The sequence below is a fragment of the Anolis sagrei genome, chromosome 1 (genome assembly GCF_037176765.1).
Source record: "Anolis sagrei isolate rAnoSag1 chromosome 1, rAnoSag1.mat, whole genome shotgun sequence".
Classification (NCBI taxonomy): Eukaryota; Metazoa; Chordata; class Lepidosauria; order Squamata; family Dactyloidae; genus Anolis; species Anolis sagrei.
The window spans coordinates 193,814,323-193,832,464 of NC_090021.1; the positions used below are offsets into that span (position 1 = coordinate 193,814,323).

An 18,142-nucleotide genomic window follows, 5' to 3' on the forward strand; every position below is an offset into this window, starting at 1 on the left:
AGTATCTACTCAGAAGTAAATATCTGAATTTATTAATATAGGATTCTTTTGTTTAAAAAGAAAATCATACCCACAAAACCCTCTCACAGTTGTTTGCAGGGGATCCTTCTGCTACTAAAATTGCTGCTCTCTGGTTTTGTTTTGTTTTTCCCCTACTTCTTTTCAATCCCCTGAATATGTTTAGATTAAATTCTGTATGTGAAACCTGGAAAGTGGAATTATGGCATTAATCTTCTGCTTTTTTATTAGGTGAATGACTTTGTGAGAGACAAGTTCACACAGAGAGATGGCTCCATTGCTCTGACTGCGGAGATCCTTGCAGGAGGCTGTGTGAGTACTTCTGTTGTGGGAAGGAGAGAGAGCCTTTTCTCTGCAGATCAGTAGCAGGAGGATGACAGTCGATGTGGGAAGAGCTACCTGCCGTTCCAAGGCACGAAAGCCATTCACGCCTTTCTATTGATATGACACAGAGTGGGTTACAGCACAGCAGATCATTCCTTGACATTGCTGCTGTCATCAACACACATCTCTTGTTTAGTATTTTGATTGTTTCTTCAGAGCAGCCCCGGCTGTAAACACCATCTTGCTAGAGCTGCTCTCTAGAAAATCACAAGGAGCTGCAAAGGATGGAGTGGGGTGGACCTTTCTGTCTTGAAGCACGTTTTGCCCCCATAAAGGTTGCTTTTGTTGACAAATTGAAGAGCCGAATTACCCCTGTGTTGGAAAACAAATACATCTGCTTAGAAAGAATTTATATTCTTTCAGTTTTTACTACCAAGAGGCAGGTATAATAATAACACAGCCCAACAACACAGCCTGCTCATGGACTTATTTGGGACTCTGATTCAGAAAATTGCATTGGATAGACCACATCAGCTCCAGTTTCTTAGATATGGTGTGTCAAAAGATTGGGAAGTTTATATAATAAATCTGTGCCTTTTGTGTGGAATAAGTATATTTCCATATGGAACAATTTCCTTTTAATTTTTAATATGTTTCTTTCATGCTTAAAAACATTAATTTAAACAGTACATTAAAATAATCTGATTTTTGTGGGTAAGCAGAGTGGTATTTGGCATATGTTATGTATCACAAAAACTAGAATTTATAAGGGAAAAATTGTGCCATTTTGGTCAGATATACCCAGAAACAGGTCTAACATTTTGAGGTACCAAAATGTGTGTTGGCCAGTGTAGAAGTAGTAGAAGTAGTAGTAGTAGTAGTAGTAATACAGTTTGTTTATATTCAGCTTTATCTCCCCGGAGGGACTCACAGTGGATTACGATACACATATAAGGCGAATGTTTAATGCCATTTTACACAAACAACAACATACAATACACAGATAAGGTAAAGCCCTTCCCCTTTTCCATCTCTGGCGTCTGGAGGAGCTGCTCAACTTCCAACCATAGGGAGGTGCTCTTGTTCCATTTTCCATGCTGAAGGAGCCTGTTGTCTATAGACACCTCCGATCATTTTGCTGGCATGTCTGCATGAGGCGCCCTTTTACCTTCCCACTCAGGCGGTACCTATTGATCTACTCGCGCTGCATGCTTTCATACTGCTATGTAGGCAGAACCTAGGACTAACAGTCGGGAGCTCCCTCCAATTTGTGGCTTCAAACTTTTGTGCATAGCCTTTTTGGTCCATGTGATGCGCAAATGCATGAATACAAACAAGCAAGCTTTCAGGCTATCCTCAAAAGAATAAAGTGAGCTATGTGAGTATTACTAGGGAATAAACAGGAGACACTTTATTTATGGTAAAAACATGGTGGGAAATTATGGAGTTCTGTGCGGGCTCCTGGCATAAACACAGATCAGGTGCCAGCCAGGTTGAGCACTTTTAAGACCTCCTAATTTTTATGCTTATTTCTGTCCAAAGGAAATTGGTGGCAGCTAAAAGTGTTTGACTTTGATTAGATGGTTCACTTGGGTTTTAAATTTTAGTTGATCAGTATATTCCTGATTGCTGTCGCAACATTTTGAAATGGAACTTGGATTACACCAGATCCTTGTGTCTTTAAATTTAATTTGAGGCACCACTCTACCTTAGCTTGCTGCTTTCAGATATTTAGTGGAAGACAGTCTTGTGATGCTGCCAAGCTCACATGTTGTGTATCTTTTTATTTTTCATAAACTTTAATAGAAACAAAAGTAGATTTTGGAAAAAAAATGTTATTGTACATAAATTTCAGAATGCTATTGCAGTTATGGAGGGGCTCTGGGTTCAAAATTTTGGGAAAGGGATGACCTTTGAGATCATAGCCTTTTGGAAAACAAGAATCTCCAAAGCCTTTTGGAAGCATGACCTTTTGGAGATTATTTGGCATTCACTACCATTTGGAATAATCATAGCCTTTTTGTAATGTATGATCTTTTTGAGAAGAGCTAAAAACTTGTTTTAGTGAATCTTCTCTTCAGTGGTACTTGTATTTATGCAAAGCAAATTAGATTTCTCAGTTGTTAGACTGATAAACTTGGTTATCTCTTTGAACTGCTAGGGACAAAGATCATGCCAATGCACAAAAATATAGCAGATCTTCAGAGGTGTTATTTCAGTTGCCCCAAAACATTTACTCTCCCATGCTCTTAAGAGACAAAAATAAATAGTCTTCATTAAAAGTAACATAGTTTATTTACTTACAAACTTCTTGTATTCAGCATACAGGTACATTGCTTACCAGTTGAAAGTTTAAACAGTAAGTTCTCTAAGGAATTCGGTTGCAGTCTCTTCTCAGTCTTATGTCTAATGTGTAATGAACACTGATTATACAAAACACAACACTAACTTTTAAAAATGGAGTCTCAGTCGGAATAGTCCCAGATCTGATCACATGGTCTCCTACAACCTCAGATAGTATAGAGGTGAGGGGAAAACAGCATACTATTACACAAATATACAATATAGTAAGCAATATTAATTATATACATAACAAATAACTAGTATAGGAGGCTTGTAGAAGGTTGCTATTTCCAACGCAAAAAAGTGAAATTTCCAAGGATTTTAGGGAAGATGCCTTTGGCTTTTCTGCTCATCACAACGAACAATGTTGTACTTGGTGGTATTGTCCTTTTCAAACTCCTTTGAAGTGGATAGGAGCCTTCTCAGGTTCTTAACTCCAAAATCCTAATAACTTCCACTTGAGTAGCTGGGGCAAAAATCACTTCAACTTGTCACCTAAACCTTGGGCAATAAAAGCTGTTGACCTCTACAAATTTCAAATTCAATGAGACAGCCCTGGAGTGACACTACTTTTAGTTGTCTCTGATTAGGAGTGGCAGCACAGTAGATTATCCTGTCAGCATGCAAATCTACATTTTGGAAAGGTAACAAACAAGTGAGTTATAGCCATACCTTAGAGAGACCTAATACTTTTCCCCCTTGAAGGTCCATTAAAAGCAGTTACAGTCAAGTGTAAAAAACCCTTCAGTTCACAAATAAATGTAATACAAAAGCCTGACATAAGCGCTAACTTTCCCCCACTGATAACTTTGCTCTAAACTACTGGGATCTGGTGTGGATTCATGAGGAAGTGCTTTGCCGTCTATAGCAGGATAATTCTTATGAAAATGTATGCACATTTTAAATTAGATTGGGTTTAAAAAAGAAAAAAAAGAAAAAATTGCCTAAGGATGTTTCCAGGTATGCATTCATTAAGATATTTGCCCCCTGCTGTGACATGTGTTCAGTCGAGAACATTAGCAATTTCTGTTTTGGAAATGAAATCGGATAATCAAGGTTGCTAACTTAATATCATTTTGTACCAAAATATGTTTCACACTTAGCAAACCCCACATTAAACATCCTCTTCATCTCTTTTCCTCAAGGTACTTCAGACTGGAGTACTTACTGCCACAGGATAATGTTTGGACTAAAGACAAAAGATCTAAGGCTTTTTCATAGGCCAAATTCCATGCCCTTCATACACAGTAGCAAAGTAACCAGAACAGAAAGCCTAAACTAGAATTGTTTTCAGAATGGCTTATTGTTTACGAGCAATAGTGTGGGTACATGCTGCCCAGGCACTTCTCAATGGCTTAGGTCAGGGGTTCCCAAAATAAGGCCCGTGATACGGCCCTCCAAGGTCATTTACCCGCCCCTCGCTCAGGGTCATCCTAAGTCTGAAATGACTTGAAAGCACACAACAACAGCGACAACAATCCTATCTCATCAGCCAAAGGCAGGCCCACACTTCCCACTGAAATAGTAATACGTTTATATTTGATAAAATTGTTCTTCATTTTAATTATTGTATTGTTTTTAAGTGTTTTTTGCACTACAAATAAGATATGTTCAGTGTGCATAGCAATTCATTCATGATTTTTTCAAATTATAATCCGGCTCTCCAACAGTTTGAGGGACTGTGACCCTCTGTTTAAAAGGTTTGAAGACTCCTGGCTTAGGTAGACAAGAATTTACTAAGGCAGAAATGTTTAGTATTATGTCTCAACCTAGGCCACATCTACATTGACCATTTAATGCAGTTTCAAACTGGTATTGAAGAAAGTGATTTCACTATATAGATGATTACATAGGAAATCCTGCAGTCAGTTTGAGGTCTGGATGGTGATAAACCACAGAGCGTTGATGTGCATTAAGGGCTTTCTTTCGGGGGCTTTTGTGGGTGTTTCTTGTCTGGCCACAACAGTTTGAAGCTGGTTTCAACTGTATTAAATGGTCAATGTAGATGGAAACTTAGACTCCTGGCTTTTCCTTTCTCTAGAACAGTGGTTCCCAACCTGTGGTCTATGGACCACCAGTGGTCCTCAAGAACTAAAATATGGTTTGCATCCTCACCATTACTACACTGTTGCAACAAGAGCGACTGATCTCGCAAAACCCTCTTAAAGTGCTGAGGCTTATTATATATGGTTTTCAGTGAGTGAGCAGATGGTGACTACTGCATGGCATATGTTCTGTATCAGAAAATAGAGCTGATGTGGTCTAGCCAATGCAATTTTCTGAATCAGCTCCCCAAATAACCAAACTGAATCTCAAGTTGACCAAAAACTGATCCATAATGTTGGAAAATGGTCCCTGTCAAAGTGGTCCCTGGTCAAGTGGTCCCTGGTTAAAAAAAATGGGAACCACTGCTCTAAAAGTAAATAGTAAATGCACTCTGAACAAACCGCCAAAGAAACCCTGTGATGGGATTCTCCCCATAAGATGGAAATGACTTGAAGGCACATGACAACAAATTAGAATTTTTGGTTTTTTGAATCCTAGTTTGTTAGACAAGAGATGAACCAAGGTTTGGGTTCAAACGTAAACTAGTAAGTTCCTTATTAGTTTATTTACAATTAATGAACCAGCATGCTGAAGCATAAGTTTTTTTTATGTTTTGTGTTTATGCAGTTCTAAATGTACATACAGACATAGCCTGTGCAAACCACCTTCTGTAGATGAGTGGACTTTTGCTTTGTATTGGAGGCTCCTTCTTTGAAGGCTTTTAAGCAGAGGCTGGATGGCCATCTGTTGGGGATGCTTTGAATGTGATTTCCTGCTTATTGGCAGGGGTTGGACTGGATGGCCCGCAAGGTCTCTTCCAACTCTGTGATTCTAGTGAAGCACTCATAGTTGCTGTATGGTGTTGAATTTGGATGGGACCTTGTAAATCAACCTTTATCAAGTGTGTGGTTCCTGAATGGGCTGGACTACAATATCCACCAACTCAAGCCCATATGGGTGGTTAGATGATGGGGGTTGTAGTCCAAGTCCTCTGGAAGACACTAGGCTGAGGAAAGTTGCTCTATGAGTATTTGAATTGCTTGAGAAATCCTGCAACGATGCACTGGTGCAACAGCAGGCATTATTGGTTCTGGATACCCTTGAGCCGGGCAGTGCTGCAGAAGCTGTGGCACATTCACAAGGCCAAATGTTTAAAGGGAGATTTATTTATTCACTTCATTTCTACCCTGCCTTTCTATGGCAAAAATTCAGTGCCGCACAGGTAAACAATAAAACACATCTCATCAAAATATAAAATAATCTAAACATATTAACAATTAAAACGCGTATCAATCAATCAAACTGATTAAAAACCATATAAAATGCTGAGTCATGATCTCATATCCATAATCAAGATAGTGCATTTTGAATTGTAAAGTCAATTGCAAGAATTAATGGAAAAAGTCTGCCATTCCTTGCAATCCCGGCCTTACAAACAGCTTGATTCTGTCCTTAAATGTCCTTTCCATTCAAAAATTGGTTTCCCTTGTTGATTCTCCAAAATCACACCAAAAGTATTTAATGTATGTTTATATGAGAGTGTCAGCATATAAACAGCTAGAGCTCTGCTGACTGAATGCAGTATAAAAAGAGTCACAAGGTCTTCCAAGATCAAGCCTGTGAAAGGGTGTTTTCAGCACAGGGAAAAGTTTCTGATCCCGGACGTAGTCTGTTGTTGTGAGGGAGAGGAAGTGGAGCCGGGTCTGGGAGCAGCAGGCGTCTCCCCCTTCCCCTTTATGGCTTGTGCCTCACGGGGGAAATTGGAAAGGGCAAGAGGTCTCCTGTTGGAGGGTCACTTCTGCATTTCCGTCGGCCCCTGGCATGTCAAGAGGTGTCTGCGGTGGGATCTCAAACTGCATCCCTTCTCTCATAACCTTTGCTGTCAGCTTGAGGTTTTTCTTAGTTGTTCCTTGTGCGGATTTTATTTTACGTGACATTAAGGTTAAGTAGGGAGCTGGGATTGTTCCTTCCCCTGATCTGTATGAATAACCCCCATTCAGGACTGGATTTGTCATGTGTTACTTTAGAAGGTGTCTATCATTGTGGAGGAATAATTTTCCATGTGCAAATAGTGTGTATTTTCTGAACACCCCCTTCAAATGTGGTTGCTGTTTATATATTCTGACCTATTCTAATTGTGTGAATAGCCTCCAGTTGTCTCTGTGCCGTCCTTTCTCTTTCAGTATTCTCACTGCCCAGTTTGATCTAAAGTTTCCATAGTACTTCTAAATCAGAGAAAGTACCCAAGGTGCTACAGTGGCATTTGTTATTATTACTATTTAGGGAGTGCCAGTTTTATTTAGTTATTGTATTTGTACCCAGTCTTTCTCCCAGAAAGGGATTCAAATACATTACAGAAGTTTGGCAGTATGGTTACCAGTTCAGAGACTGCAGCACCACTGTCACATTTGACCATCTGTTATAAATCAATCAAGAATTACTGCAAAACAATGGATTGTTATCTTTAATAATTTTCTATATTTATTTAATAGTGTTTTGAATTAACAAAACAAAAAACAAAAAACCCCAGATATTCATTCTCAAAACACATACCTGTCCGAACATATCTCCTTCTATGTCCCACCTCGGAGTTAAAAATCTTCTGGGGAGGCCCTGCTCTTGCCCCCGCCTCTATCACAAGTGAGGCTGGTGGGGACAAGGGACAGGGCCTTCTCAGTGGTGGCCCCTCGCCTGTGGAATTCACTCCCCGGGGAAATTAGGTCATCAACATCCCTCCTCTCCTTCAGAAGGAAGCTGAAAACATGGATATGGGACCAGGCTTTTGAGTAATCTGGCAGACTGATAAGGTAATGACGACCAGAATTTGGAAAGGACTATGGTAATGCTGAATGGACTTACGGATTTTAAAACTCGGTGAACGTTGGCCACTAGATTGGCTTTTTAGTTGTTATTGTATTAATGGATTTTTTTAACCATTGTAGCTATTTCTGTTATGTATTTTATCTGTTGAATTGTTGGCATCGAATTGTGCCAGTTGCAAGCCACCCTGAGTCCCCCCTTGGGGGTTGAGAAGGGCGGGATAGAAGTGCCCGAAATAAAAAAAAAAATGGAATACTAATGCCAAAACGAATATCAATTAAAGTGATTATTTGCTGAAATATTTAAAACCACAGTTCTCAGACTGAACATCACAATCAGTTCAAAAAGCCATGGATGACACCATTGGTTTCTAACAGATACAAAACATGGGACACAATTGATGGCTCCCAAATACTAGGAGGCTGGGGAGGGGCATCACTAAAGGAGGGACTTGCAAGAGGTGGAGATCATCCTAGAGATGATTCAGTTTGTTGCTAGATGGGCGATTTGCAGGTGGCAGAACAACTATCAAAGTCTCTTGCAATTATAGTGTAATGATGTAAGTCTAAATAACTGGATCTGCATTCACGTATTCCACTATCCACAGCTTGAAAATATTCCAAAGCAAAACACTTGTAATTTTGTCATTTTATATAACAGGCATCATTCTGCAACACCAGTGGTCCCCAACCTTTGGCACTCCAGGTGTTTTGGACTTCTGCTTCCACAATTCCAAACACAATTCCAAAGCTGACTGGGGTTTCTGGGAGTTGAAGTCCAAAACACCTGGAGGACCAAAGGTTGGGAGCCCCATACTACACCATTGTCTATTATGCCACTTAAGTATCCACAGATTTTGGTATCCATGTGCAATCTAGGAACCAAACACTAATGGTTACCAAGGTTCAGTCTATCAAGGAGGGCAGCCTGTTGAGTGGCCTGTTTCTCAGATATTTAGGGCTTTAAATGTCAGCAACAACGTTGTGAACTTTGCCCAATCTAAAAGGGTAGCCTATGTGGTTACTTCAGGACTAGTTGTATAATTTGTAGGGCAAAGGAAACCAAGTTTCCACAACTTCTCAAGCACTTGGAACTGTTTGCATAGATAGTCATGTGCAGCACGGAGTTACATGCAGAGTGCATGAAATCAGAGTCTAGAGCAGTGGTTCTCAACCTTTGGGTCCCCAGATGTTTTGGCCTTCAAGCCCCAGAAATCCTAACATTTGGCAAACTGGCTGGGATTTCTGGGAGTTGTAGGCCAAAACACCTGGGGACCCACAGGTTGAGAACCACTGCTCTAGAAATTCATGCTTTCTCCAGCATATGCAGTGAAACAGGGCAAATGTAGCTGGAGAAATAGGGCCCCTCTCTCTGTTATTTATTTTGTTCAGTTAAGTCATTGGCTGTAACACAAATTTACGCAGTATTTTACGAAAGAAACTATCTCCATACCACAGGGCTGTCATAGACAACAGCCTCAGTTGTGGCCTAGACAACACCCTAAACAGGACTTTGGATGTCATTGCTTAATTGTAGAAATCAAATCACATTGCAGTTGACCCTCCACATTTGCAGTTTTGACTTTTGAGGATTTGATTATTTGAAGATTTTATTGAAATATTCTCTCTAGGAATATCCGGATCCTCCAGTGCAATTCTGTGGTCAACATCAGGTGGATGTTGACTACAGAGCTAAACTGGGTGACCTAGAGAGGTGTTTTCTCTGGTAAAAAGATAGCCGTTTTATAATTTGCAGTATTTTACTTGCACAGGTGCCCAATGTATCTAACCTGAGCAAATATGGAAAGATAACTTTATGTTTATTAGGCTTTTGGCACAGTTTTATGAAGGTTCCTTTCCAGTAAAATGTAGCTCACCATTAAACCACTGGTCTAAATAAGAGCAATCGAAGATGCATTTCCGACCTCACCCAAGAAACTCTGTCCTTTCAGAAGCTCACTCTTGTTAATGCATGCTCTGGAGCACTCCAGTCCTATTTCAAGAAAGGAACAGAGAACCATAGTTTACTTTGGTTTTCAATATTTTTTTTAAAAAAATGAATCTGTTTGTTTTTCTTTCTTTACTGGTTTGTTTTGCCAGCTCAGCAGGAGGTTTGATTTTTTAAAAATATTAAAAACTAAACAAAGCTAAAAAAAACCCAAACCATTATGTATACATAGTTACCACTATGTAATTTCAAATCTTGTAGATTTGAAATTTCTTTTCCTCTATTAAGGTTTGAGGATTTTTTTTCATTTGTTTTGTTTTCTGGGCGATGTACAAGAATGATCAAAACAATTTAATAGAAGATCAAGACAGTAAAGTCAATTTTGTTTTCAAATGTGATATGAAAAAATTATTTGGAGTATTATTTTGCAAAATCAATGCACTATCAATTATTTGTCTCAGAATAAACCATGGACTGACTATGTCCATGTACCATTCAGATGCGTGAATACGTGTTTACTTTCATCCTTCTACAGAACAATAGGGGTATTTTTTGTTTTTGTTTCTTTGTGTCAGGAGAGACTTGAGAAACTGCAAGTTACTTCTGTTGTGAGAGAATTGGCCGTCTGCAAGGACGTTGCCCAGGGGATGCCCGTATGTTTTGATGTTTTACCATCCTTGTGGGAGGCTTCTTTTATGTCCCCACATGGGGAGCTGGAGCTGACAGAGGGAGCTCATCCATGCTCTTCCTGGATTCAAACCTCCTGACCTGTCGGTCTTCAGTCCTGCCGGCACAAGGGTTTAACCCACTGTGCCACCTGGCACTCCTAGAACAACGGTGAATTAATAGTGACAAAATTGTCAACTTAAATACCCTTTGTAGTGCTATGGTCATTCTGGACAATAGTTTCCCGTTCCCTTTAGAGTCTGGGGCACTTCTGTAGCTGCTACGGAAGTGCCCCAGACTCTAAAGGGAATGGGAAATGCCTTTCTCCATTGCAAGAGAAGCTGTTTGGGTGGATTTCTCCCTGTTGAGTTTCTATTACCGACAAGAAAAGGAACAGGGACCTTTATACACTACAAGTTATAGTGCTACCATTCCACTTTAGCTTCCATGATTCCATCTTCATGCAGTCCCGGGATTTGTAGTTTAGGGAGGACTATTTAGAATTCTCAGATAGTTTTTTTTTTTTGCCTCTGAATGAACTACAAACTCCCAAGATTCCAGAGAATGACAGCTAAAGTGGAACTATAGTGATATAAATTGTGTAGTGTGAAACCCCTAGATCAGTTCAACTCATGTCATCTCAGGGCCCTTCCACACAGCCATATAACCCAGAATATCAAGGCAGAAAAACCCACAATATCTGCTTTGAACTGGGTTATCTGAATCCATGCTGTCATATATTCCAGCTCAAAGCAGATAATGCGGGATTTTATTCAGCTGTGTAGAAGGGCCCTCAAAAAAGGGCAGGTAAAACTAAGAACACTGTGTCCTTTCCCTTCACTTAGGAATTGTTTCTTTAATTTTTTAAAATTGATATTCCACCTTTCTCTCAATATAGGAACCAGTATGGCTTATGGCAGAGGTTAAAACAAAACACAGCTAAAACTATTTTAATATGCAATTTTAAAAATGTAAATAAACAACCCTATTAAAGGCACTAGTTTTAAAAATGTTTAATAAACATTTGAACTTTAGTTATAAAGATAAAAGTTTAGCAAACCTACCTATGAGGAGACCCATTTGCTACAGGCCGTAAACACCCAATTCCTGTTTCCATAAACACTCTCAGGCATTTCTCCCTGTCCTTGTTTTCTGTATCCTTTTTACAATCTTTTCTGACTGAAGAGGTGCTTCTCCCCATTTTGCGTGTCATGAGCGACAAGTCGCTTCTGGTGTGAGAGAATTGGCTGTTTGCAAGGACGTTGCCCAGAGGGCGCCCAGATGTTTTACCATCCTGTGGGAGTCTTCTCTCATGTCTCCGCATGTGAAGCTGGAGCTGACAAATGGGAGCTCACCCCACTCCCCAGATTCAAACAGTCGACTTTTCAGTTAGCAGTTTTGCCAGCACAAGGGTTTAACCCATTGTATCACCAGGGGCTTCCTCCCCAATTGCTGTAGGTAGGGAATGACATGATGCAAAACACATTGCTGTTACCATACTTCTGGCAGTGAAAATCCAATTTCTTACAAACTAGAAAGGCCCAATCTCTTGGGGCATAGGATCAGGTCAGTTAATTGCAGTGATATTCAGTTTCCTTTTTCTGAGAGAATGTGAAAACAACCTGGGATTCAAGCTGTGTTTAAGCTGAAAAGTTCAATAACTTGGCTTTGTAAAAGGATTTAATGCATTTGTGCTGTCCAGCATCCATTCAAAAATCAGATTAAAGCTATATATTTGGTTATATCAAACAACAAAATATTGGAGATTTGCTGAACTATTAAGAGCATGCAGTATGTTGTTTGGACAAATTCTTGTGCTATGGTTTTCAATTCCATGTTGCTTCCAGATGGGTCTCATGGATGTCTGCAATATTGGTGTTATTTTGGGGGTAGCAATGCTCTGTAATAGAGCTGTAACAGATTAAAGAAGAGGATACAAAGCACAAGGATAAATGGACAATGTTTATAATGAAGGGAAGCAAGAGGCATTTCTTGTACCAAATATATCTGCAGAACCTTATTCATAGCTGTTGAGTTGGAACAGTCAGGTGTCCAATTTGCAGATGTTGCCAAATTATTCACCTTGAAGCTCACCCAGGGATTGATCCAAGATGGATGAAAGTGCATGAAAATTATCAAATATGGTTCAGTGAAAGCCACTGCAGGAGTTATTCAGACCAGAAATTCCTGACTTGCTGTATATACTTCACTTAATGGAGCTCAAACTGGTAGTGAGTGATCCTGAAAATACAACCTTGTTGCACTCCAGGAAATATTGGATTGCAGGGTCATTGAAAATATGCTGGAAATAATATATTAATAACCTCTTTTTCCTGAAACAACTTAGATATTCAGCTATGTGGATGTCTCATAGCATTTTCTTCCTTGAATGATCCATTAGTGGACATGGTATGAATGTGACCAGGTTATCTCTCATCCAAGGAGATCTCTGGTAGAGAAGCCCTGGACTACTTCTAGTGTTCAGGCAGGGAAAGTGGCTTTTCTAATATGTTTAAATCCCTCTCAACCCTCTCTTCTGATTTCTGCATTCTTGTTTTTGTTGTTGTTATAATAATTGGTGCAATGTCCAATGTTCTATGTTATGTTGCTTATTTTTGGTTTTTTATAGTTACTGGTTTTAATCTATTATTATATTCTATTTTAGTTATGTGTTGTGTTTTATAGTTTGTGAGGGTTTGTATTTTGCCATTTACTTTTTTTGTGAATTGCTTTGAGTTCCCCCAGGGGTGGGAAAAAGCAGTATATAAATTAAACAAACACACAAACAAATTGCATCACACCACCATAGTGCTATTTCAGATACATTTAAAGTGGCCACCTATACTCAGAAGTAATACCTAGGACCAGTTTTACCAAGGTCTCCTATTTGGAGAGGCAACCCCTTTCCTCCTGGGCTTTGCCACTTTGACCCCAAAGTATGTGCCTGCCCTCTTCTTACTCTTTTGTAATAGATATTTACTAATATAGAGGAGTTGGTTAAAGAGAGAAATTGCTTATGTTGATGGTGCCATGCTCTAGTGCAGAGCTTTCCAGGTATATCATGTTGGTGACACGCTTTTTAGACATTTCATGACACAGTCGTTCAGTTTTACTAGCAAACTGACGGTAATCTAAACTTGTATAAGAAGTATGGACACATATGTATTGTCAATGGCTTTCATGGCAGGAGTCATTGGGTTGTTGTAAGTTTTTCGGGCTGTATGGCCATGTTCTAGAAGTATCCGCTTCTGATGTTTCACCTGCATCTATGGCAGGCATCCTCAGAGGTTGTGAGATCTCACAATTTAAGTATGTGTCCATAGGATTGTTGTGGGTTTTTCGGGCTGTATGGCCATGTTCTAGAAGTATTCTCTCCTAATGTTTCACCTGCATCTATGGCAGGCATCCTCAGAGGTTGTGAGGCCTCACAACCTCAGAGGTATGCTTGCCATAGTTGCAGGAAAAATGTCAGGAGAGAATGCTTCTAGAATATGGCCATACAGTCCGAAAAACCTACAACAACCCTATGGACACATACGTAAATTGTAATAACAAAATGTATGAGGAGCAATGTATCTCTACAAAACCTTATATATATATAATTTGTAAGATAACACATTTCCAGGAATTTTTTTTGTCATTTCTCGATACGTTCAGGCGACACAGTAACGCGCCATGACACACAGTTTGGAAAGCCCTGCTCTAATGTGTTTGAGAAATTGGAATATAAAAACGGAAAGCTTGGAATGACAAGGCTGATAAAACTTTCAGTTGAAGTGGGAAAGGGCTAAACCTCATTCTACTTAGCTTTAGCAGCACCTCTTTTACATTTGCATACCGGTTTAATTTCTGGTAAAAGCAGAGAAGTGCTTTATTAAAGCCGACGGTCAGGTCCCGCAATCTGTTCCGCAGTGACCTCTGTGCACTTTGCCAAATGTGAAGGGTAGTTCCCTGTAGCCTACCAAGGGAAAGTCTAAACATGTCACTTCCCAGTGCGTTTACATGCTTCTGGAGCAAAACTGTCATGTTAAATCTCCCTGTGAAATCTGAAATGCAGCTCGGTGAATGTCTTAGGTTAAAATGCTCAGCTTAGAGAGAGGAGCTCATGCAGCAACGTCCTGTGAGGGACGGGGCTTCTGCTCTGCTAATGAAATATAAAACAACTTGACAGCTGTTAAATTTGTGTCACATCCAGGCTGGAGAAATGGAGAATGTCTGTTTGTTTCTGTCTCATTCACTCCCTCCACCCACCTCCCACCCTTTTCGGTTTTAACTGTAACAGATGTGGTAATGGAGGTGCACCCATTATTCACTCTGAAACAATGAATTTCCACTTAAAATGGTAAAAAACGCGCTGGTATGAAAACCTAAGAGCCCTTCCAATTATTTAAGGTAGCAGCAGCCCATTTTCATTCAGTTCACCTTTTGCTACCAAGTGGAATGTTTTAAAAGCTGATAATAGTTCTGCAGCATCACATTCTTCATTTTCTGCTTCTTCAGATTAAGAGGTAAGAAAATTGGCCTACCTCAACCAGCCTTCCTGAACCCATCCTGTCCAGTTACGTTGGGCCACACAAGTCCCATCATCCTCCACCTGGAGGAGAAACAATAGGCACCTATGACCATGCTGTTGATTTTAATATGTTGTAAGCCACTTTGGCCCCCTGGTGGGGCAGCTGATTAAACTGCTGAGCTGCTGAACTTGCTGATCGAAAGGTCAGTGGTTAGAATTCAGGGAGCGGGGTGAGCTCCTGCTGTTAGCCCCAGCTTCTGCCAACCTAGCAGTTCGAAAACATGCAAATGTGAGTAGATCAATAGGTACCGCTTCTACGGGAAGGTAACAGCGCTCCATGCAGGCATACCAGCCACATGACTTTGGAGGCATGTATGGACATGCCTCCAATCGAATCTTTGGATTCAAAATGGAGATGAGCACCACCCCCCAGAGTCGGACTCAACAAGACTTATTGTCAGGGAAAACCTTTATCTTTTTAAAGCCGCTTTGGGTCCCATGAGGGAGAAAAGCAGGATATGAATAAAGGTGATGATGATGATGATGATGATGATGATGATTATGATGATGGTGATTATCCTGGCCCGGGGAACTCTGGGCATTGTCATCCCAAAAAGTAATTTTTCCAAGCTTTGGTCTCATCAACATTGGGGTACTAATCTCTCAAGTGAGTGGTTTCCCATGGGTCTTGCAGTGAGGAGCTTCTGGTCTAAAGTGCAGCCAGAGAACAACTTTCTGCTGTTTATTGACCCAGGTTTTGTCACAGGGATGTAATGGGATTGGCTGTCACCCTGGAAGGCTGCAGGCATTTCTGTATTCTCACCTTTGGAGTAGATTGTGCTTGCTAAGAAACTGATTACAGAATTGAAAACATCACTCTCACACACAGAGCAGTCTGTCTCTTCCTAGGCAGTCATAGTTCTGGCTGGAGTGACAGTTTGCTATGAGACAAGAGGGAACGTTGTGCATTTTGCATAAGATATCTGAAGGCTGGCACCATGAATGGACCTTTTTGAGTAGAGGGACACCCAGACGGTATTTGCAGCCTGTGCCCAAACCAGGGCCACCATCCACTGCATAATGCTCAGTGTGACAGCCTCCCTCATTGCTCTGCTTTCTAATACTACTTCATGGTCACCACAGGTTGATCATCCATTATCCAGAACCCCAAAATCCAAAATATTCCAATATTTCCACATAGGTGGCTGAAATAATGATATTTTTGCTTTCTAATGGTTCTTGTTTTTACAGATACTATTGTTGTTATATTAAATTTTAAATGCTGAATTGTTTTTATAATTGTTTTAATTGTATTTTGATATTTGTTATGGCATCAAATCACTGCCGACTATGAACCGACTTGAGTCACCTCTGGCTGAGAAAGGCGGTATACAAATGTGGCAAATAAATAAATAAATAGGACAAACTTTGTTTCATGCACAAAACTATTAAATGTATTGTATAAAATTTTAGGCTGTGTATGTTTCTGCAAATACAAGTGCTCCATAATCCTAAACACAGGACACTTATGATCCAAACCATTTCAGATAAAGGATACTCAATCTGTACTAAATATATTATTTAAATTACCTTCAGAGGATGTGCTTAATGTATATATGTGTATGAATATAAATGAATTGTGGATATGAATATACAAGAATTATGTGGGGATTTGGGCCCCATCTGGAATAAAGGAATTCAAAGATTTTTTAAAAATACATGAAATCCAGAACACTTTTGATTCCAAGCAATTCAGATAAGAGATACTCAACCTGTAGTACCTTTGCATACTAATATGCCTTCCTGCCTGTCAATATTTGGATCATAGCTAATTGCATGTTTCTGATTTTATTTCTCCCTTTTTCTTCAGTGGCCAATGTGCTTTGCTGCGTAAGGCTGCAGACACATAGTCTATGCGATGGTGACATTCTCCTTGTCCGTCATAGCACTGAGTAGCCTCACTGAAAATTTTTGAAAAACCTTCTTAGTTAATCCCTAGTAATATAGCATAATATTGTTTTCAATACTCAGCAGTATGTTTTTTGATGATTGTCCAGGATTTTGTGAACTTTTTTATTATTTTCAGCACTGGATTTTGCATAGAAGAAAATGCTTCAAGTGGATGATCAAATCAGAACTTGGGAAAGTTGCTTTTATTGACTCCAACTTCCTGAATTCTCCTTTATTCTGGGAGTTGTAGTAAAACAAATCCTGATTTTCTCAAACTCTGACAACAATCAAGAACTGTCATTGTTACACTAGAGTTGTATATTCATGCTATGCCTCTTCTTGTATTTTCAATATTTATGCTTCCTAACTATGATGTGGATCTACATAATGTTATCTAGCCTAGCAAGTTGTTGACTCACACATAATAGAAGCTCATTTAGTTAGTTTTTTTGTGGAGAAAAGGATCTAAAGCGCTGTGCTGCAGAAAACTCCTGCAGATCGGAAGGTCAGCAGTTTGAGCCCAGGTTGGGGTGAGCACCCACTGTTAGCCCCAGCTCACCAGCCCACCTAGCAGGTCGAAAGCAGAAATGTCAGTAGATAAAATAGGTACAACTTCTAGCGTGGAGGTAATAAAGGTGCCCTTAAGGACATCCAGTGGGAAGATAACGGCGCTCCATGCCGTCATGCCAGCCACATGACCTTGGAGGTGTCTATGGAGAACGCCGGCTCTTCGGCTTAGAAATGGAGATGAGCACCACACCCCAGAGTCAGACATGACTGGACTTAGTGTCAGGGGACAACCTTTACCTTTATCAATTGGAGGAAAGCTCTTCGACATGGAAGATGGAGCGACAGCACCCCCCTGCCTCCCCCCCCCCCCCCCCCAGCCAGTCAAGCACAGCCTCCAAGATACTGGAAATAAGATGGGAAAAACTGCCTTTACCTCTGTTTGTATTGTGTGTTTTTGTTAATTGTACAAACAGCATTGAATGTTTGCCGTATGTGTGTTCTGTAAAGCTGCTCTCAGTCCCCTTTGGGGTGAGAAGGGCAGGGTATAAATACTATAAACAAACAAACAAACTAATGTCATGCTGTCTTTTCTGTGGTCTTCCAGGCAGGAGGTTCTCAGGTGATCTTCACAAATCCCCTTGAGATTGTCAAGATTCGGTTGCAGGTGGCTGGAGAGATCACCACAGGGCCCAGAGTCAGTGCCCTGACTGTGCTAAAGGACTTGGGGATTTTCGGTCTTTATAAGGTACATTCACTCTTTTTTTTAGCAGTCCTCGCAAATCACTTTTGTGCTAAATTTACCTGCAAAACGGTTGAAACAAAATGCAAAAAGGTTCATGTATGAGAGGAAGGGAGGAGTGGGAAGTGGGGAGGGAACTATTTCAAATCTGCAAACAATCTCTTCCTGCAGAGGAGCCCCACTGCTGAAAATGGAGAGAAACCCACATTTATATTAGTGGCAGTGGGATGTTCAAAAACACTCCTCCGTGCCTTCCATGAGCTTTT

The 18,142-nt window shown here is 40.2% G+C and overlaps 1 protein-coding gene across 1 annotated transcript in view; it reads left to right on the top strand.

Annotated features, from left to right (window-relative positions):
* Positions 1–18,142, top strand: part of SLC25A12 (solute carrier family 25 member 12) — an 87,808-nt gene that overhangs the window by 58,640 nt on the left and 11,026 nt on the right. The window contains exons 13-14 of the mRNA XM_067471540.1: positions 250–330; positions 17,742–17,882. Coding sequence (XP_067327641.1) covers positions 250–330; positions 17,742–17,882 — 222 coding nt within the window. The remainder of the gene's footprint in view (positions 1–249; positions 331–17,741; positions 17,883–18,142) is intronic.